Source organism: Carassius auratus, chromosome 17 (genome assembly GCF_003368295.1).
Source record: "Carassius auratus strain Wakin chromosome 17, ASM336829v1, whole genome shotgun sequence".
Lineage (NCBI taxonomy): Eukaryota > Metazoa > Chordata > Actinopteri > Cypriniformes > Cyprinidae > Carassius > Carassius auratus.
In genome coordinates, this window is record NC_039259.1 from 1,568,755 (window position 1) to 1,590,390 (window position 21,636).

The window sequence follows — 21,636 nt, forward strand, 5'->3', positions numbered from 1 at the left end:
CCAAGTATTAAATAGTGAAAGTTTGATTTATGATTGTTAATCTGTCCCATTACTTTTGGTCCCTTAAAAAGTGGGATGTACATATACAAACTGTTGTAATTCCTACACCGTTCACCTGATTTGGATGTAAATACCCTCAAATTAAAGCTGAAAGTCTGCAGTTAAAGCAAATCTTGTTCGTTTCATTTCAAATCCATCGTGGTGGTGTATAGAGCCAAAAAGATTAGAATTGTGTCGATGTCCCAATATTTATGGACCTGACTGTATATATATATATATATATATATATATATATATATATATATATATATATATATATATATATATATATAATGTGTGAAAGAAAGCTAATCCATGATAAAACAGAACTACATTTAAGAAACAGGAGTGAGCACAGACAATGAGTTTATATTGTATATTATTTGTTACATCAGGAAGGTGTTTTCATGTATAGATGTTATATAACGTCAATAAAGAGATATTTTGAAAAAAAAAAAGAGAGATGTACTTCAGTACATGCTTTTTCCTCATCTGTATGAGTAACTGAAGGAAAATAAATAAGTAGTATATGTTAATAAATACTAACTGAGTTGTTCTGTCATTAACGAGCAACTCTGAAATCCTTAAAGTCTAGTTTGTTGATGGGCCGCTCGTTGGTGAACTCTGCTTTAGCGATTCGTGACTGAGGACTGCCGCTGGTCTGCAGCCACTGCTGCATCTGCTGGACTTTAGAGACCGGACCCTGCAGCTGACCTCGAACCGTCCCAACATCAGTGTTCTGCACCCAGCCGACCAGACCCAGCCGCTTGCCCTCGGACTGAAACACACACACACCAGACGGACTCATCAACACAGCACTGCAAACTCTAGAAGGAACCGATTTACATCATGTACAAAAAATACAAAATTAACAAAAGGTCAGACCTTATCATTAAAACTGAATAAAAAAGAAACAGTATCAAGGACAGAACAAAATCCAGATTTTGACAAACACATGAACAGAATAAAAGCAGGTGAAGTCAAGATGAGTATATCTTTAGTTGGACGTTTATGTCCATAATATGAATTTGATCTGAGTTTAACAGCAATAAACTAAAACCAATAAAACAAAACAAAACTTTTTTGGGAGTGTATGAGTGAGAGAGAGAGAGAGAGAGAGAGAGAGAGAGAGAGAGAGAGAGAGAGAGTGTGTGTGTGTGTGTGTGTGTGTTATCATGTTTGAGACAGAATCACCTGTAATGTAGAAATCATGTGACAACTAGCCCCTACACACACGACATGAGTTCATTACCTGTGTGTATTTCCGGAAGAACACACCCTGCACCCTCCCAAACACCTCATAATCTACAGACAGCAGCTCTTCTGAGGACATGACCACCTGAAACAGGGAGGACCTTCATCATCATCACATCATCATCTCACCCGTCTCATTCACTACTGCTTTGCAATCTCTGGATACTAGCTGCTAGAAACTACAACCACTTTTATTCCCTACAGCATTTGACATGGCTTTTAAAGATGTTATTTCCATGGAAATGCAATGGATCTCACTGGAAACGGTGAACATGTTTGACACACATGTCCAGGTTTACTAAGAGATGCAGACTGTGTGACGTACCGGTGGATGGACGATAAGAAAAAGCTTTCTGGTTTCGGAAATCCGCGTCAAATCGACTTTATTGGCGTTGGAAATGCAGTTTATTTCACATGTGAAGTAGCGACTGTTTTGTGTTTGTGCAGCGGCACATGCGCAGCGGCGTCATCGTCTCCGTGCGTCAGGCATCCGGGTAACGGCGTGACGTCTGACGCAACTGGCCGGGAAGTTTGAGTTGTCTTGTTTCTAAGTAACGAGTAACTCTTCCGCGCTACTGGACACATAATAGGTCACCGAGTTCATAAAACCAGAGACGATTCATCTGATTACATTCACAGAAACCTAAAGAAAGGTGAGTATGAAGATAAATAGATATTAAACCATCTATAGTCTCATATCCAGGTGCTTAGGAAAATGTGCCAAGACGGTTAATAGGGCTTACACTAGTCAAGGTAAAACTTTAAACAGAAAGATGTCAACATACTTTAAGTTACCCCTTTGATTAATAACAATACATTTAGGGGAGGGGGGGGGGGGTGGTGGGGTCGGTCGGTCAAATGCTAGTTTTCACTCAATATCCTGTTAGGGCTGTGCAAAAAATCGAATGCGATTTTCATGCACATCTTATCAGTAAAGACGCTCCTGTAATTAGAAGTATATCCCCAGCACGTCAGGGATGCCAGGTTTTCACAACAAATCCTGCCCAGTTGCTTCTTAAAACTGGTCCAAAACTAGCCCAATCGCGCTTCCGGGAGGTTCCCCCATAAAAATTGCTTCCCGGGATTAAAATATACGTTTTTTAGCAATATACGTTTTTTAGCAGTTTTGCCTTGGTAAAATTCGCATGGGTTCGAATCACGAAAAGTACTTTACTTTTACAGCTTTACAGTCTCAAATCTGATCCTCAGGATCTTTTGAGGAGCGTTTGTTTCCAGAAGCTTTACTTTCACTGTTCCTCAGCGGAGGAATGATCTTCACAAGCCTCCAGAACATCTCACATCTTCTGAGGAGCCTTGATTTCTTCAGCTCTCCATCACTGTGTTATATGTGCGGATCATCTACGTCTCATCTTACTGATACACATTACTGCAGATAGAGAGAGATCACTGATATATAGAGCACTTTATGTCAGTATCTGCTGCACTGTTAGAAAGATCTCAGTGATTTACATTACAAGTGTAGTGATATGATCAACCATTTTTTTGGGAAAGTGGTACATTCCACCTGTATAAAAGAAGTGGGACGTGGCGAATGACCACGTAACTGGGTACTTTGGCTTCGGGTTATAATTTGAGTAAGCTGGTCAAGCTGCTTTTGCTGCTGATTAAACAGTGGGACCGTCTGGAGGAACAGGACGGCCTGTTATATCGACGGGTTTGCCGTCCCGATGGCGGTGAAGAGGTGCTACAGCTAGTGCTGCCTGCTGTGTTACAGACTGAGGTACTGACCCAATTACATCAGTGTCATGGGCATCAAGGCATTGAACGAACCCTGGAGTTGGTGCGACAACGTTGCTATTGGCCAGGGATGTCGGCCGATGTAGCACATTGGGTACAGCGATGTGAGCGGTGTCAGCAAGCCAAGGAGGCTGCACCAGTTGCTCGGAGTTACATGGCACATCTACTGTCCTCCCGTCCAAACGAGATCGTGGCCCTTGACTTCACAGTCTTGGAGCCTTCCCATTCTGGGCACGAAAATGTGCTGGTTATGACGGATGTTTTTAGTAAATTCACATTGGCAATACCTACTCGTGATCAACGAGCAGAAACCGTGGCCCGTGTTTTGGTGGAAGAGTGGTTTTATAAGTTTGGAGTTCCGGGGCGGATCCATTCTGATCAGGGCCGGAACTTCGAATCCCATCTCATTCAGCAGTTATGTAGCCTCTATCAGGTGGGTAAGTCTCGCACCACGGCATACCATCCAGCCGGTAATGGCCAGTGCGAACGGTTTAACCGGACTTTGCACAATTTATTGCGGACGTTGCCCACTGGGAGAAAGAGGGACTGGGCTTCTTGTTTGTCCCAGGTGATATTCTGCTATAATACAACTCCCCACCAGTCCACGGGTGAAACCCCTTACTTTTTGATGTTTGGGCAGGAGCCGAGACTGCCGGTGGATTTCTTGCTTGGCCGAGTGCAAGAGCCAGTGTCTGGTAGAATCCACCATTGGGTGGAAGAGCATCAGGCTCGTCTCCAAGTGGCCTTTGAGGGTGCCCGAGAGCGGCTGCAAGCAGCAGCTCTAAATCGTAAGGCCAAGTTTGATCAAAGGGTTAGAGAGCAGCCTTTGGCGGAGGGCCAATTGGTCTATCTGCGAGAGCATGGATTCTTGGGACGACATAAAATCCAGGATTTATGGAGCTCGATAAAATATCAGGTAGTTCGGGCACCCCGGGGGGGTGGGTCCGTGTATACGGTAGCACCTGTACATGACCTTGGTAAGCTCCGCCATGTTCATCGTACCTCTTTAAAACCCTGTGTTTGTGGCAGTCCGACTCTGACGGAATCTCTGGGGGATCAGTCTGAACGATCAGCACCCTTGATGATGGAGGATGAAATGGAGCATGAATTGGAGGATGGCGATGTAGCGTATGTGGTGGAAGCGCCACCAGTAAGTGAGAGGGGTGCAGAGGTGAGTAGAGCTCCTTCCGAAGGGCGATTAACTCCTGCCTCTGGAGACGAGAGTTTGGCTATCAGGCCTGCAGTAGGGGTAGGGGAGAGTAGTGCAAGTTTACATCCAGAGCCCGTATCCGTTGCTTTGGGGATGTCCAATATATCTGGACGGGCCCCAAGACGAACTGGACGTGTAGGGGCAGGCCAGCATTCAAACCTCTACCGCTTACCACGAGCTGTAGGGAGTGAGGCTAATCAAATCTCTGTCACGTCCACCGTGGGTGCTAACTCCGTGGTGGCCTGGTTTAGACCTTGGGATTAGCAGAGTTGTTCATCGTTGGGACTACGATGACTAATGGGGGGGTGGATTGTAGTGATATGATCAACCATTTTTTTGGGAAAGTGGTACATTCCACCTGTATAAAAGGGGATGTGATTGACATCCAGGTAGCATGTCATTTGGGGGTCACGGATATGACGTCATCTTGTGTGCGCCGTGTTTATGTCCAGCAGTGTGGCTGAGGATGCGGATAAACTTCTCTCTCTACAAACCTCGAACTCGTACGCCAGTGAGTGCGCGGGTCGGTGTGAGTTATTATCTGCAGGTATGTCACATGTGTATGTCTCATATAGGTGTACATGTAGGTGTTTGCTGGGGATCCTGAGGCGGCAAATTTTGCATTTAACACGTTTTGTGTTTTTAGTGACACGGGGGTCCAGGAGGTGTTGCAGCAGGCTTTTGTGGTCTATTTGAGAGTATTTGCACGCGTTTCAGTCTCGGCCCCGGAGAGCTTCTGGGCGGGGTGGACTGTCCTTCATTGTGCCTGCTAATTCTTTCAACTACTCTTCTGCCATTTACTGGACGGTGAATGTTGTGGTACTGCATACTTTGATCAAATTGACCGACTTAATTGTAGCGCACTGGGGGGTTACCGTGACAACCGGAACCGCTAGCGTTCCCGGCCTGAAGTGACTCATCGCCCTCAAACTAATTTGACTTTAACTTTGTGGGGGGTAATTACAGACGAATCATTAAGTGTTTGACGCAACCATTGTGTTTAACTGCCGTTTCTCTGTCAGACTAGTTTCTTTTGAATTGCTTTACTTAAGATTGTATTTTATTTTATTTTGTTTGTATGCATACTGTGACATGTCACAACCTGTTGTGTTGCCCACAGTCTGTGAGTACCAGTGAGTGAGGATTGCCAGTGACCTGGTGTCCTTGTTTCCGTCAGGCAGCGAGTGATAAGTGTTTCTGACAAATAATAACCTGATGTGCATATGTGACTGTGTATGAATGTGGGTATTTTGTCTCTTATGATGTTCTGTTTCCTTTCCCTTCAGAATTGGGGTACCAGTCCTAGCCAGTGTCGTGTGTGGTGGTGGTGCGGCTGTAGGTTTGCGGTGTTCACAACGTGGGTGATGCTGTGTGGTTAGAGCACAAGTGTTTGCTGTGTTCATTGGATAAGTAACTTGAGTCCCCCAGTTCTGAAATCGGAAAATTGTTTGTCTTTCATATTTTTAAGATCCATGCCTATCCCTTTTTTTAGTGCTTATTAAAATAATAAATTGTGTGTATATATAAATTAGTGATTTTGAATAAATTGTTGAATTCTGTGTACTGTGTCTGATATCTGTCTCAGCCACCACGTATCTGTGTGCTGGTGATACATTTGTATACCGGTAGGTCCCCGGCCAGTTTCCGGGGTGGCGTAGTCTATATTTCTTGCCATAGTTGGCGCTGGGTTAAATTCCCGACAACAGCATTGCCACACAAGCAAAAGAATTCAATCATCATAAATCTCAGCATTTGCACTAAATTGTATATTATTTCTAATTTTGAGTCTCTAAATAAAATTGAGCTGTTTTTGCTTCATATTATTCCATAAAAGCCTGATGGACCAAATATAATAGGTATGCTCAACATAATAATAATAATAATAATAATAATATATATATATATATATATATATATATATATAGGAGGAGGGGAAAAGGAGGAGTTAGAGGAAGAGGAGGATGATGAGGAAGAGGAAGTAGAGGAAGAGGAGGAGGTGGAGGAGGAGGAGGAAAAAGAGTATATTTTTAAATACATGTAATACATTTAATACACGTGTGTTCATAATACATTGTTGTGATGTTTGTTAATTAGTATTTGTGTTAATGTATTTATCATCCAAGGTTGTATAACTCACTGGTCGCCATCGACACGTGTAATGATGTAACACAAGACATCAGTAAAGACATGTTTCTGGTAAACAGACACTGAAGTGTTGCTTGCTGGACAAAGGTAATGAATCACATAATTATGTGTTCTCTTTTAAATCATTAGTCGAGTTATTCAGCCATGGTACTACTAAATATGATGAGGTTACACAACAGACTTTGTTAATAACAGCACTCTGTGCTTAGACATCAGAGCAGTTACTTCACATAATGAAACCTCTCAGTGAAATAGTGCTGTTATGACATTTCAAACAAGAAATATTCATTGTGTGATTTGATATTCACATTGCACTAAAATTAATATAAATTAGCTGATTTTCTTTGTTCTCAAATTGTTACAGATACAAGCAAGCTTACAACAGATAATTAAAAACAAATATGTTCAAGTATGACACTGCTTGTTCTGGGACTTTAATGAGCGCTCATAGCCTGTTTCTCAAAGAAGAATAGAAAAACTTCTGGACTTCTGATAGAACTGTGCAATGCTTGACAGTGACTGTAAATATGTATAGGGTTTATGGGTTTAATGGTTTTGTTATGCAGACCTTGCAACCCTGGGTAGAACATGAATTAGGGTTTAGCCGGAAGTACACTAAGGTTTTTGTGTTTAAAACGAAGCTATTCGAGGCTCTGAATCAGTTTAACCAGTTGTTTCGTTTAATCTTCCTCATCTGGCGGCATCTGCTGGACAACACGTGCGAGCTTACATGCAAAAACATTGAACCGATTGCAAATGTTTTTAAGAAAACGTAATCTATTAAAGGAAATATACAACTAATTGACTATCTTTAAAAATGAAGTGTCGATAAAATTTGTGTGTTCTTTTATTGATTTATGTAGTGATCGTTTTGTATGTTCTATCGTTGTATAATACAAGTATAGTGTTATATAAATAAAATGACTCATTCACTTAATTAAAAATAAGCGCAATATATTACATGAAGATGACGCAGGAGAAGAAAGTTAAACAATATTCAGAAATAACAGCTGAAACACAAACGTATAATTTTTTTTTATCAGTACGGTTGAAGTGTATCATCGAAGGTAAGAACAGAAGCAAATACACTGGTTAATAAAATGGGATTAAATACATAAATTATATTTGTCTTACTGAACATATTTAATTAAATGGGGTTTGTATAGTATTCTGAGATCGCATTTGACTATTTTTATTAATTGAGGAAACTCACTCCCGATTTCTCTCAACCTGGCAACACGAGAGCTGTCAGTCAAAACGTGAACACAAAGTAAATAGTTTTTTAAGTAACTCGGATATTTCCTTCTAAATTAAAAAGTAATGTGTTACTTTATTACTTTTTACAGAATACTTTGAAATGCTACGCGTTTTCTTTTTCTTTTGGGAATTTTCAGCGTGAACACTTTGTACTATTTATGCTACAAACCTAGTATATATTAATAGTGCATTAATACGCGATTTGGGACTCACCTTATTTTTATTAAACCTTATTTTTTAAAAGTACTAGGTTGTATACAACACAGTCTTTGCAGTATTCAGTACACATTCCGCACACGCTCGGTGTGACGTGTGTCCTCCTCTAATGGCTGCGCGAGAAACCCCCATAGACAGTAAAAGAAATGGACACAGCGACCCCATTGGAACTCAATTGAGACAAATGAAGCCCAGTTTTAGCGTTTTTTAGCACTTCCGTTTCTGACGCGCAGACTCAAACGAAGCTTGACGACGTCAGCAACCTGTCTGCCAGATGTAAATCTTCGAGTAGCTGTGTGTGCAAACTGCCATCGTTAATCTTGCAGAGACGGCGAGCTTGAGCGGGGAGTTCTTTGTCGTGAGTGAGCAGGAGTAAGTATTCTGATTAATTATTTTGTATAGTATTTTAAAATGTAACGCCAGTACGCCATATTAAGTTAATTGCCTGCGAGCTTCTCCTCCTGTCTGTACGGTAATGCGACAGAGAGCCGAGTGGTTATGACGCAATCGTTAGCCTATTTTTTACAAAAACTGTTTATAAGGGGCCATAATGTAACATAGAAGGTAATGGAGCCCTTTATACATTGTCGTGTATCTTTAGAAATAAATAATGGACAAACAGAGTCTTTAAACGCCTCAGATGTAAAGTTATTCGCTGTCAAAGTGACGCCAAAATGAATGGGAGTCAATGGGAATGCTAACGCAAGTGAAGTTCTGCTAAAAGATGGCAGCCCCCACCCGACTTCAACTTCCGGTCGAGTTCCTTGCCCCTTGGAAACCCCGTGCAACCGGAAGCGGGAAAAAAAGATCTCCCGCGGCATGAGTTTGTCCGCCATTTTGCACCAGACCCATTGAAAAGAGTGAGAGAGCAGACACGGCGGGATCTGGCCACTTTATTCTCTTTCAGTACATTTCCCTCTGGATTTATCCCAACATAATCCAAGATATTACCTGACAGGTATGAGCACGTTCTCTGAGATTTCCGGCGCGCGGAGTCGGTTGTATTCGCGGTGAAGTGACGCTTCTTTGGCTGTCGTTCGAGAGACCGGCTTCAGTGGCGGCGCGTGCGCGCGGCTCACATCACCTCAGATCACACACTCTCACACATTTAGGCGTGATTCACGGACTGTTGTTATCTCTCCGTGCCCGTATACTGCTGGAGTAACGTTAGTGTGGCGAAGTCATGATGATGTGTGTGTGTGTGTGTGTGCTGGCGGGTCAGACACGAGCTCGCCCTCCTCCCCAACACACACACACGCGCTGTCAGACAAACACACTTAACACAGCCAACCAAGACTGAAGTGTTCGTGTGTTGTTTGTCAAGCAGATGTCCGGTTGTAGTGTAAGTCTTCTCTGAGGCGGAGTGTCCAGTAACTCGTGTTTTGTGGCCTAGTGAGTGAGCCCTAGTCATCAGCTTCTGACACAACAAAGAGACACAGCCTGAGAACAAGTCATTTAATACACACTGGCTGCTGTTGGAAGCGGAGTGAAAACATTTGTCGAGGAATAACATGGTTAAATCTGTCACACGTTATGGAAATAAACGGCTACGATCACGTTATTTAATGAAGTTATTGATCGCAAACGCGTCGGGCGTTTGTAAATCACAGGTTCTCAGACAGAAATGGCCGTTTTGTCTGTTGACAGGCAGGCTCTGCGCGTGCTCGTGCTCGTGACGCGGGAACTATCCTCCGGTGGAACACGTGGAGGTCTGAATGATGAAATGCGCTAACAGATGTAGCACACGATGCTAGTGTCTTTATACAGTCACGATTGTACAAATACTCTATTAGATAATATTAGTCTGATAGTATAAATATGGCGTAAAGGCCATCATTATTAACATAATTCATTTCGATCAGACGTGAGTGCTGAACAATAAAATTACTCAATATATGGTTTCTGTATGATTGAGGTAACCGTTACATCAAACCAAAGTATATTGTTGATGTAAATAAATGCTTCACTAATTTGCCCTATTAATAATAAGTACTTTCTAAGTTTCTTATTTCCTTTTTTGATTAGTTTTATATTTAAAAGCTCTAGCACTAGCTTTCTCTATTCTTTTTCTATTGTATCTACTTGCTTTCTTTGCAAAAAAAAAAAAACCCGCCCAATGGGTTCCCCAGTAAAAATCATGTTAGTGTTCTTTAATAAACAACATATGTCATGTTTGATCATGCACCGTTGTTTTGAAGTCCTGATGGTTGCAAATTGTTTTGTTTCAGGATGTTTAATTCAGTCTTTCTCATCTGATACCTAAGAATGGCTGTGAAGTAAAAATCCAAGCTGTATAATAAAATACTATTTCTGTGAATGTCGTTCCTGTATTCTAATGAAAACTGTATGCATATTGCATTATAATAATAGAGTAGACGAATACTGTTTGTAATCATTAAATCTGTTTCTGGATCACTTCTGTGGTAAAGACAGCCGGCAGGCTCCAGATCGCTCCACTTTGACCCAGTTTTGGATTAATTTGGCCCCTTACATCTGCACAGGTCCCGGAGACATGGCCACGGAGCACATCAATGGCAATGGTACGGATGAACCAGTGGAGTCTCCAGCAGTTACTCATTCAGAGCACTTCCAGACGCTTCTAGACGCCGGATTACCTAGAAAAGTGGCAGTCAAACTAGATGAGATTTACATAGCAGGTGAGACCGTACACTTCTCTGAATGATTGCGTGTTGCAGTAAAGCTTCCAGAATGGGATTTACAGTCATGCTTGAAACTGAGAGGGAAGAGTCATTTTTGGTTCCCCAAAGGACCTTTTGTAAAGTGGAATGTTTTTCCACCATAAGACCCTCTTATGGGATTGGAAGGTTCTATGATGTTAAATGTGCTCTAGAACCATCAGTGCCAATCAAGATCCTTGGGTTTTGCAGAGCAGTTTGTTTTTGGCACATGAATATTTCACATTTACACATTTGCATATATTTTCCCCTCAGAATCGAACCCATGAGCTTGGCATTGCTAGCACCATATTCAGTTTGAGCGTCAGCAGACCTTTTTTTGTTCAATTGGTTACTTTATTTAACATTAAGTTGGGCACTAATTCTGTGACCAATAACAATACAGATGTATACACATGTCCAAAAACTAAGGATAGCTTTTGCATATATATGAAGAATTTTTGAGGTCTGAATGGTTGAAATGGATGAAAACACATCAGTATTTTGGGCTGTCTAACTGTTAAAGAGAGAGCTCACCCAAAAATGTAAATTCTGTCAGTTACTCAGCCACAGTTATTTCCAAACCTGTTTGGATGTATTCAGTTTGCTGAACACTAAATGAGACGTCTATCCTGAGTTCTGCTTGTCAGGCGTCAGAGGAAGCACATGCAGAGCGATGATGAACGCTGCAGGCAGTGCTCTGCTCTACTGGGATTGTAAACTCGTGTCTGATCATCCAGTGAAGGTGGACGTATTAACAGTCTGAAGTGTGTTACGGGTGTGTTTTTGTGCAGGACTCGTGTCTCACAGTGATCTCGACGATCGAGCGATTGAGGCTCTGAAGGAGTTCAATGAAGAGGGCGCTCTGCAAGTTCTCCTGCAGTTCAAAGACAGCGACCTGTCGCACGTTCAGGTATGTTTGAGGAGACACAGCTAATGCACTCGTGCACCGAATCTGCTGAGAATCTCTGGTAATGCTGGACTAAAATTTACTTAATTGAGATCTGTCACAAAGTAAAAAAATCAAAAAATGTGATTTGCCTAATGCACGGATCTAATGTACAGACACGCATCTGGTTTCCGGCTGTTAACGTTCACAATATACGATGCAGTAGTCTTCAGTCCCGGGTCTTTGATCAGTCCTTCTCTTCGAGTCCTGGGGTTTATTTTAGCTGCTGAATACAGCTGCTCATGTTTTGAACAGAATAAAAGTGCCTTCCTCTGTGGGGTGATGAAGACGTACAGGCAGAGGGAGAAACAGGGGACCAAAGTCTCAGACTCCACTAAAGGACCAGACGAGGCCAAGATCATCGTAAGTCTTTCAGTTCCTGAAGTTGAATGATATATCCTCCTGTCTATCTGCTGTTTGTGTTGCTGCTTTCTCTTCTATTGCCCCAGGTGCTGTCTGATGGTCAAGTGTTTTTATTTTCTACTTCACAGGCTTTGCTGGAGAGAACTGGCTACACACTGGATGTGACGACGGGGCAGCGCAAGTACGGCGGTCCTCCCCCAGGGTCGAGCCATGCTGGGGTACAGCCCACCGTGGGCACAGAGGTCAGTCCTGTGTGTGTGTGTGTGTGTGACTGATGGCTGTTTTATTCCGTCTAAATGCATTGTGTCGTCATCTGAGTGATGAAAGTGCTGCTCTTGGCTTCATCTTAAAGCATACAGCATCATATCAGTGTCATGTTAACACATTGACAATGCATTTCGTTATTGACTACAGCAGGAAAGGGCTATGAATTTACGTAGTGTTTTAACTAGTCAGTTAATTGCTGAAGTAGTAGTTGACTCACGCACAGTCCCTAAAAGATATACCCTACAAATGTATACACTGTGATATCTTTTAGTTCCTTAATTAATGAGCATTTTTACACAAATCACTGATGCTTTCATAAAGATGAAACTGTTTTGTGTTACAAAAAATCCTTTTTCTATTTTACTATTTAAAAAAAAAAACATCTCAGAATTGTGAAATTGTAATTTTAGTGTAAATCTGTGTTTTATTGATTCTGATTTAATTTGGTTGTAACCACCGATAATGTCTTATTACTGTAATCCGTTGATTGAACTTAAGAAGTTCACACAAAAGATGATGCACACATTTAAATAAGGTTAAACATGCCACTCAAAAGGAAAAACCGCCACAGGAAATCAATCCAAGGTGACAGATTTAGCCCTTAAACACTTTCCACTTCAGACATTACACTAACTACAAGTATCTTTGCTACTGTGTTAGGTCAAGTTTAGGGTTAGTAGAATAAGTTGACATATACTAGTAAAGTTTCTCATAGTCAGTATGTTGTAGACCCGTCATAATAAAGTGTGAGCAGATATTAACAGACAGTCTGATACTCTAATGACTGCTAGCTGACACATAGTAGCACAGTTACTTACTCTTATGAATGTCTTAAAGCAGACTATCACATAAAGTGTTAACAACTACAAAAACAAGGAAACACTTACAGTGTCCTTAATGCATGTTACATGTACTTAGGGTTAATTACAACTCCTAACAAATCCTACCCATAACTCTAGTAAGTACATGTTGTTATTAATATTACATGTGTAATTGTGTAATTACACTGTAATGAGGACAACTAATAATAGTGAAACCAGAAACACAACAGTCCCAGAGAGTAGTGAGCTGTATGTTGTTGTTAATGTCACAGACGCCTGATTGCTAGGAAAGAGTGGGCTGACAGTATCATGTTTATTTGGGACCTCACTCTGTATGTCGTGGCTGATCTGGTTTCCTCAAACGCTCAGATTTTTGTGGGAAAGATCCCGAGAGATCTGTTTGAAGATGAGCTGGTCCCTCTGTTTGAGAAAGCGGGCCCCATCTGGGATCTGCGTCTGATGATGGATCCGCTCAGCGGACTCAACCGAGGATACGCCTTCATCACCTTCTGCACTAAAGAGGCTGCGCAGCAAGCCGTCAAACTCGTGAGTCATCGTCTGCTTGCTTTATTTCTTCTGTCCACCTGTGGCCTTTGAGATGCTGACTGTAATCTTTGCTGCAGTGTAACAACAATGAAATCCGGCCCGGGAAACACATCGGTGTGTGCATCTCTGTTGCCAACAATCGTCTGTTTGTGGGGTCCATCCCCAAGAGCAAGACTAAGGAGCAGATCGTGGAGGAGTTTGCCAAAGTTACTGGTTAGTGTTGGTGTTATTAACGGTTCAGATGCTCGTGTGTGTGTGTGTGTTCATTAGAGATGCACTGATGCATTGCTTTTACACATCAACATGAAAATTAACGCCAGGGGTTTACAACTGGTTTTTATGCACACTATTTGCGCTGGAAGGTTCTAGCAATAATGTCTCGCAAAGAAATGTTTTTTCTCAGATAGGTCAGAAGGGGTCTGTTATTTTCTAGTATGGAGGATGTCATTTGATACAGTAATGATAAAAACATGAGCTCTCTGATGAGGGTTTGTTGTTTAGATCATAAGTTCTTCATAATTTTGCGTTAATATTAATGTTAACATGGAAAAATTGAGTTTTTGTTAGCGCAAAGACAAAGCACACTTTATATTGTGCACATGCACAGGACCAACCTGTCTCTGTTTTAGTTTTCTGCTTTAGTTTTCTCTATTTTTAAGAAAATATATAAAAATAAAAATGTTGTCAAGCGATTAATTGCATTCAAAATAAGTTTTTGTGTACATAACGTGTGTACTCTGTATATGTATTGTGTAAATATGAAGTACAAACACAATACAGTAAATATTTACATGCATATATATTTATATTCTTGTATTTTATTTATAAATATATACGTAATATACACAGCACACACACACATTATATAAACAAACTTATTTTAGATGTGATTAATTGTTTGATAGCACTAATAAAAATACACAATACACATGGATAAATACATAATGCTTTAAAATCACCACATAAAAATACCAGATTTTATTTATTATTTTTCTTTGTACATTATTTGTATTTAGTTCATTTGACAACAAAGGAAATATAAAATTGTCAGTAGTGTTTAAGCTTTACACTTGTCATCCAGTAATTACAAAGCATTAGATTATTCCTGGTGATTTCCTGAGAAACTGCACCATTGGTCGGTCTAACACTGAATTTAAACACTGAAACTATACTCCAGAGAACTGCATGTCTGCAATGAATCTGTCCATTTTTATTGTAGTTTTTGATAAACTGAAGAGTTAAGTGTTTGCTGTATTTGTGTCGAAACAAACGTGAGTTTTCCTGAAATGATTTTCCGTCCTCAATCTCAACAGAGGGCTTGAACGACGTCATCTTATACCATCAGCCTGACGACAAGAAGAAGAACCGCGGCTTCTGCTTCCTGGAGTATGAGGATCATAAAACAGCAGCCCAGGCGCGGCGCAGGTTAATGAGCGGCAAAGTCAAGGTGTGGGGCAACGTGGTGACGGTCGAATGGGCCGATCCCATAGAAGACCCCGACCCTGAAGTCATGGCTAAGGTGTGTGTGCAACACTAGATGACACATGCAACACATAGCCATGAGTATTTACTTCCATGATAACAGCAATCTCAGTATACATGGTTTGTTTTTTTTGGAAATATGGTTATGATACAAAAAAAAACATGATTCTGAACTTAGCACGTCAGTTTTCTGTCGTCTCTATCTGTGGGTTTGTTCACTCGCATGGTTGCATAATGTAACATACGGTACATTCCTTAATTATGAGAAATACAAAAAACTAATATATACAATATATGACACCGTTTCAGCCAAGCAACTTACGGTTGATTACTGAGAATGAGAATGACTAAATCTTTACACTGAACACATCACAAGATTGGGAGATAGTTTATATTAGAAGGTAGTTTGTGCTTGTTTGTTATGCCAATGTTAAATATAGAAACATTTAAAATGCTAAATGGTTTCCTGTGTGTTGAATGAGATTTGATGGCAGAGCCTTGAATTATACATGGTCAAGGTTACACTGATATGATTAATTTGCATGTGTTGTTCAGGTCAAAGTCCTCTTTGTGAGAAACCTGGCCAGCACAGTAACAGAAGAGCTTCTGGAGAAGACGTTCTGTCAGTTTGGCAAACTGGAAAGGGTTAAAAAGCTTAAAGACTACGCCTTCATCCACTTCGAAGAGAGAGATAGCGCTGTGAAGGTAGTTATCTCTTCCTCTGCAATCATTTGAGAGGTCGCTGGTGATGTATGCACAGATTTTAACCGGTGTTTTTCCGCAGGCTCTTGCTGAAATGCACGGGAAGGATTTAGAAGGGGAACAAATTGAAATAGTCTTTGCAAAGCCGCCTGATCAGAAGAGGAAAGAGCGAAAGGCCCAGAGACAAGCTGCTAAAACTCAGATGTAAGGCGATTTATGATCTTCCCCACGAACACACAAGGACAAAATATAGCACAACGATGCTCTCAAGGTCTAAAAATGACTAAAAGACTGAGCAAAAGTTCATAGTAACTAATGCAGTTACTTATATTTTCATTTTTTGTCAGAGTCTGCTGTATACCAGGGGTGGGCACCCTGTGGCATGACATATGAGGGATAATCCCTGGCACATGGGCAGACTGATGTAGATATTGAAGGGTATATTTGAAGCAATAACCAACTATACATTGTATGAACCAAAAATAGATTGCTACATTTTCTTTTATGCCAAAAATCATTAGGATATTAAGTAAAGATCATGTTCCATGAAGATATTTAGTAAATTTACTACTGTAAATATATCAACTCTTAATTTTTTGATTAGTAATATGCATTGCTAAAGATTTCATTTGAACAATTTTAAAGACTATTTTCTCAATGTTTAGATTTTTTTCACATTGCAGATTTTCAAATAGTTGTATCTCAGACAAACATTGTCCTCCTCACAAACCACACAATGATGGAGAGATGATTTATTAATCTTCCAGATGATGTATGAATCCCTTATGACTGGTTTTGTGGTCCAGGGTCCGATACAGTGTTTAAATGTTGTAGGTCTCTCAGATGCACTCCGACTCCTGACTGGTTGTGTGTGGATTGTAAACTCCTGCGTTTGTTTCAGGTATGATGAGTATTATTACTACGGGCCGCCGCATATGCATCCCCCGACGAGAGCAAGAGGACGAGGCGCTCGAGGAGGCTATTCGTATCCGCACGACTATTACAGCTATGAAGATTATTACGATTACTACGGCTATGACTATCACAACTACAGAGGGGGTTACGACGACCCCTACTACGGCTACGATGACTTCCAGTCTCACATCAGAGGAAGAGGAAACAGAGGAGTCCGGGGCCCCACGCTGTCCAGGGGCCGCAGCTCCAGCGCTCCCAGAGGACGGGCCGGTTTCTCTCCGCGCGGGGGTCTGGGGTCCAGCCGAGGGGGCCGGGGGTCCAGAGGAGGCCTCCAGCAGAGATGTCGAGTGGTACGTGATGTGTGGGTGGAGCACTCCTGGAGTGCTGGCAGGAGGTTTTGACGCGCTCTAGACTAGATCTGCACTCATTTTACGACAAATTTGACGACGGACATAGTGATCAAAATACATGTTTTGGCGTTTGTGTTTTCCCTCCCCTCCTTTTCATATTGCTTACATATGCAAGGCACCTTGTGGACGAAATGGACCAAAGGTTTGCACTTTCTGCTCTTTCATTCCTGGAAATTCATGGCACTTATGTACACTGATTTATTTTCGACTCCTGCATTTGCAAAGTGTGTTCATGGAGAAGTGCTCGGCTGTGTTTCAGCTTTTATATTGGAGTATCTGCTGGTGATGCACCCAAATTAATTTTCATTATTGGCTAAAAGCACTCTAGAGAGCAGAAATAATCGACTGAAATGACGTTTAATAAGCACTTCTCCGTTTCGACTGTATCAGTGTGTATTTCATGCTCAAAACATGGATAGACTAAAAAAGGTAAACATGGCTGTTTTTACAAACTGTAGCGTTAAAAATAAAGATTATTAGTTGATCAACCTTCATTTTGATGAACCGACATCTTTTAGCCCGGTTAAATGTTTCAACAACAGAATGGAGTAAAAACTATTATATTGTTAAAGACTTGAGTACAGTTGATACAAGTCAGTTTGAGTATTGGTGGTTAAATGTTTAGTGCTTGATTTTTAAGCTTAGTTTTGGTTTTCAGGTTTTCTAAATGAGAAGTTTAATTTCAGTTTGGTCAAAAAAGCAAAAACCATTTGGGTGCAGGTCTAGAATTGGCTCTGAAATGGCTTCGATGTCCCTGTCCCTAAATAAAACAACTGTTTTAGCAGATTAGATCTCCAAGTGCAAAACGGTGAAAATATAGTTTAAAGAAACCTAGCATGTATTTACTACATAACCTCAGACACAAGGATGAATATTAAATCATTTAGTAAACTTGCCAGTAAAATAATTAATGGGAAAAAAATTATTGGGAAGGATTTATACATTGAATTAAATGTCAATAAGAAGAAAGACTAAAGTAGTATTTTCTTGTAAAACATCCAATTTCTGGTAAAACACTCCAATAATCAGTAAACATTAAGTGTCCAAATATTTTACTGTATGAAAAATGTCGCTTTTGAGGAATTATGCATTTAAATCTACTGATTTAAAGTATTTCAAATGAATCACAGAAATAAATTTGTGAACTTTAATGGTTTTTTGCTAGTAAACTTCAAAATAGAGGATTTTAAAACCCCTGTATTAATGCATCTTAATCATAAAACTAGTCTAAAGATGGACTTTCATCGCCAAAATCATTGTCACTTGTAAATATTCTGTGTCCCAGCCTTCACCGTAATGCATCTCAAACCCGTCTGTTGCACACATAATGATTTAAAGGTGAAAGTAACCGCTAAACCAGTCCTGTGACTTCAGCACACGTAGTAATGTCAGCCACGTCTCCATGTTTCTTTGAAAACCTTCATCTCTTGTGCTTTTGTTGTGAAGGTCTTGCATGAACCTGATGCTTCTCCGCCGCTTGTGTTCGTGTGAATAAAGCATGCGTGTTTTTTGTTTTGCCAGGGAAAGGGGGTCGAGGCTGGTCCTGACCAGGTAGTATGAAGACTGACTTGTTGTATGGGGTTACACCGGATGCTACCAGTGTTCACAAGGTTAAAGCAAACTCAAAGATCCAATGATATTCCAGCCTGTATTGAAGCAAATCTCCTATACTGCCATCCCCTGACAAACCATTAAAGCTCTCGAGTCGAGACCCCATTCGGAGCCCCCTCTAAATAAACCAGTTCACTACTTCCCCCTGGTTATAAAGTCTCCTCTCGCCCCGCTCTGGAGCTGAAGTTCAGACTCTCAAGGATCCCCACACATCAGATGTGTTTTGCACTTTTGTTCTTTTTCTTTTTTCCTCCTGCGTTTGAAGTGGCTCAGAGGAGCTTGACGCTGATGTATATTTTTGTGCTAACTACAATGTTGTCGGAATGTCCATGTTAACCTAAAGCGCTTGGATTCGGCTGGAGAACATCTGCGGGTTTTTGGTGTAACCGCCTCACATGGACAAGTCAGGCATTCCAGGAACGTGGTTCTTTTCAGAACTTGTCTTTTTAAGGGTCGGTTAACTACCTCAGTAGAGAGGATTCAACTACCCTGCCTGTACTGTAAATAGGGACGCGTCGAAGCATAGGAGCAGGGCTTGTTTCTTATCAAATATGCACATGGGCAGCAGTGATTCTTAATGTAATATAGTCAATCGGCTGCTGCTCTGACACTGCAAACAGTAAAACTGGGCATGTAAATCAATCTCATCAGATGAGCTGGAACAAGCCCTGCTTTTATCCTCCTTTCAACTGAATTGGCTGCCTTGCTTCTTCAGATTATGTAGTTACTGGGTGTATGATTGTATGATAGTTTGGAATAAAATGTTACTTTTGTATTGGCTTAAACATCACAAATGCATCCGCTGCATTTGCTAAGCCCTGCAGTGTCCTTTTTTCTGCCAACGCCGGGCAGTTCTCGTGAACACCAGCCGAAGATCACTGAATTATGTAGGTTTATAATCAATCATGACTTTAGGTGAGCGAGGGATCAATATGAACTCTTGCTGAGCTTGTGTTTGTTCACAGGTGAGAGATGAACTGGTATTTGTAGAAAAAGGGATACTGCAGCTTCAGTTTATATTCCGTATATAGCAAGCAGGTGACCGAACCATTCAACCGGTTTTGTACACAGTTAACTCCCTCTCGATAAAGCTGTAACATTGCAACCTTTTGAACAGATGTGTGAGCAGTTTTAAACTATTGTTGGTGGCCAACAACGTTTTTGCATTCCAGCAAATAAATTGTTTTATACTGTAAAATGAGGTGAGTGTAACTTATTTTTGTAATAAAGGTTTTGAATTCTATCTTAAAACCTGTTCTCTGTCGTAATCTTGTCTGGAAAGGCGTTTCAAGTGCTTCATGTATGTGTAAGCGGTGTGGGATTTTGTGTTGAGTGAAACTTGTCCACAAGCCCGTGTGAAACAAGGCTGATTAAAAAATACAAATAAACTTGTCAAAGTTTACTTTGAAATATCTGCCACTCATAAATTGCTAGTAAATGTTTAATGTCTGTGAAATAATTAGCTATTTGTACTGTTTTCATTATTATTTATCTCTGTTAGCAAAGGGATTTTTTACAGATTTCACTCACAGATCTGTGACTGACGCTTGTTGACTGTGTAATAATAAGTGCATTTGCTTTTTAGTTCATAAGGGTTACCAGAAAGAGTACAACTACAAACCTCTCACAAGTCCTCAACAGTTCATCACAGAAAATTTCATTCGTGTCTTGAGGGCAAGTGCAAGCCAAGGCATGAAAAATAAACAAATCAAGGAAATCAACAAATCAAATTTCAGCAAATAATTATTTTGTTAAATGATAAAGTACCTACACGAGACTCTAAAAAATGAGTGAGAACTGGCCACAATGTAATAATCAATTAATTGGTAATTATTTCATAGATCTGTAGTTTTTGTTCTTTTATTCCGCTGTTACAATTAGTTAAAATATTAAGAAATAAAACAATGATAATACTTTTGCACAATACAAAAAAATGTGGCACTCAAAATGAGATGACCAAGACCTTCACATTCACCATTGAGCTAAATGAAGTATGCCTCATTTCCTGTTATTAGCCATATGGATATGGAACAAAATTATTTTTGGATAAATTTATTTTATTCACAACATTTACTCTCTTAAAACATTTTGTAGTGTTATAATATTCAAAATAGTCCTGAGCTAGCTTTAATCTACGCAAACCAAACGATCACTTGAATGTAATATAACCTCTGTACATTTAAAGGGGGGGTGAAATGCTATTTCATGCATACTGAGTTTTTTACACTGTTAAAGAGTTGGATTCCCATGCTAAACATGGACAAAGTTTCAAAAATTAAGTTGTATGTTTGAAGGAGTATTTCTGTTCCAAAGTTTGTACCAAGTTTGGGAAAGTTTTTTTTGAGTATGGCTCTGTGTGACGTTAAATGGAGCGGAATTTCCTTATATGGGTCCTGAGGCACTTCTGCCGGAAGAGCGCGCTCCCGTATAGCAGAGCACTGAGAGCACAACAGAGATTCACTGATCAAAGCGAGAGCATCACGAAATGTCACAAAAGGAGTGTGTTTTTGGTTGCCAGGGCAAGACAACCCTGCACAGATTACCAAAGAAAAAACAGCATTAAGGGACCAGTGGATGGAGTTTATTTTTACAGAGCATCAACGGAGTTGTGCAAGTGTTTTTGTTTGTTCCCTGCATTTCGAAGATGCTTGTTTTACAAACAAGGTCCAGTTTGACGCCGGATTTGCACATCGTTCATTTCTTAAGGATGATGCAATCCCAACGAAAAAGGCTCACGATCGTGTGTTGGAACCGCAGGCAGTGAGTAAAACTGCTTAAAATATCTCTGTGTTGTTAACTTAGCTATCGGCGCGTAAGCACATCAAGTAAACAACATGCGATGTTGTCATCAAACTGCACTTTCCACATGTACAGCTTAAAAAAAAAAGACGACATAAGGTGGAACTTAGTCATTTTCCAAAACCGCTAAGCAAATATATACAGTTTTAGTACATACCACATAGAGACGTCGTTGCTGATGCTGCTCTTGTTCAATTTCAGCCTCTGGATCTGCGTT

At 40.6% G+C, this 21,636-nt stretch overlaps 2 protein-coding genes across 3 annotated transcripts; one reads left to right on the forward strand and one right to left on the reverse strand.

Moving 5' to 3' along the window:
* Positions 1-388: 388 nt before the first annotated feature.
* On the reverse strand, positions 389-9,207 carry acyp1 (acylphosphatase 1, erythrocyte (common) type). 2 transcript variants are annotated; one of them, XM_026285256.1, is made up of 3 exons: positions 8,831-9,207; positions 1,292-1,378; positions 389-817 (listed from the first exon to the last, which is right to left on the reverse strand). In XM_026285256.1, the coding sequence occupies exons 2-3, from the start codon at positions 1,370-1,372 to the stop codon at positions 602-604; spliced, it is 297 nt and encodes a 98-aa protein (XP_026141041.1). In that variant the 5' UTR covers positions 1,373-1,378; positions 8,831-9,207; the 3' UTR covers positions 389-601. The 2 variants fall into 2 exon arrangements, with proteins under 2 accessions (XP_026141041.1, XP_026141040.1); XM_026285255.1 differs by lacking the exon at positions 8,831-9,207 and adding an exon at positions 1,619-1,824.
* On the forward strand, positions 8,684-19,871 carry syncripl (synaptotagmin binding, cytoplasmic RNA interacting protein, like). The gene is made up of 12 exons (XM_026285254.1): positions 8,684-8,837; positions 10,381-10,536; positions 11,349-11,467; positions 11,759-11,866; positions 11,995-12,108; positions 13,324-13,500; positions 13,578-13,713; positions 14,814-15,019; positions 15,538-15,687; positions 15,767-15,888; positions 16,586-16,949; positions 18,531-19,871. Exons 2-12 carry the CDS (start codon positions 10,392-10,394, stop codon positions 18,567-18,569), a joined length of 1,680 nt encoding a protein of 559 aa, XP_026141039.1. The 5' UTR covers positions 8,684-8,837; positions 10,381-10,391; the 3' UTR covers positions 18,570-19,871.
* Positions 19,872-21,636: the final 1,765 nt, after the last annotated feature.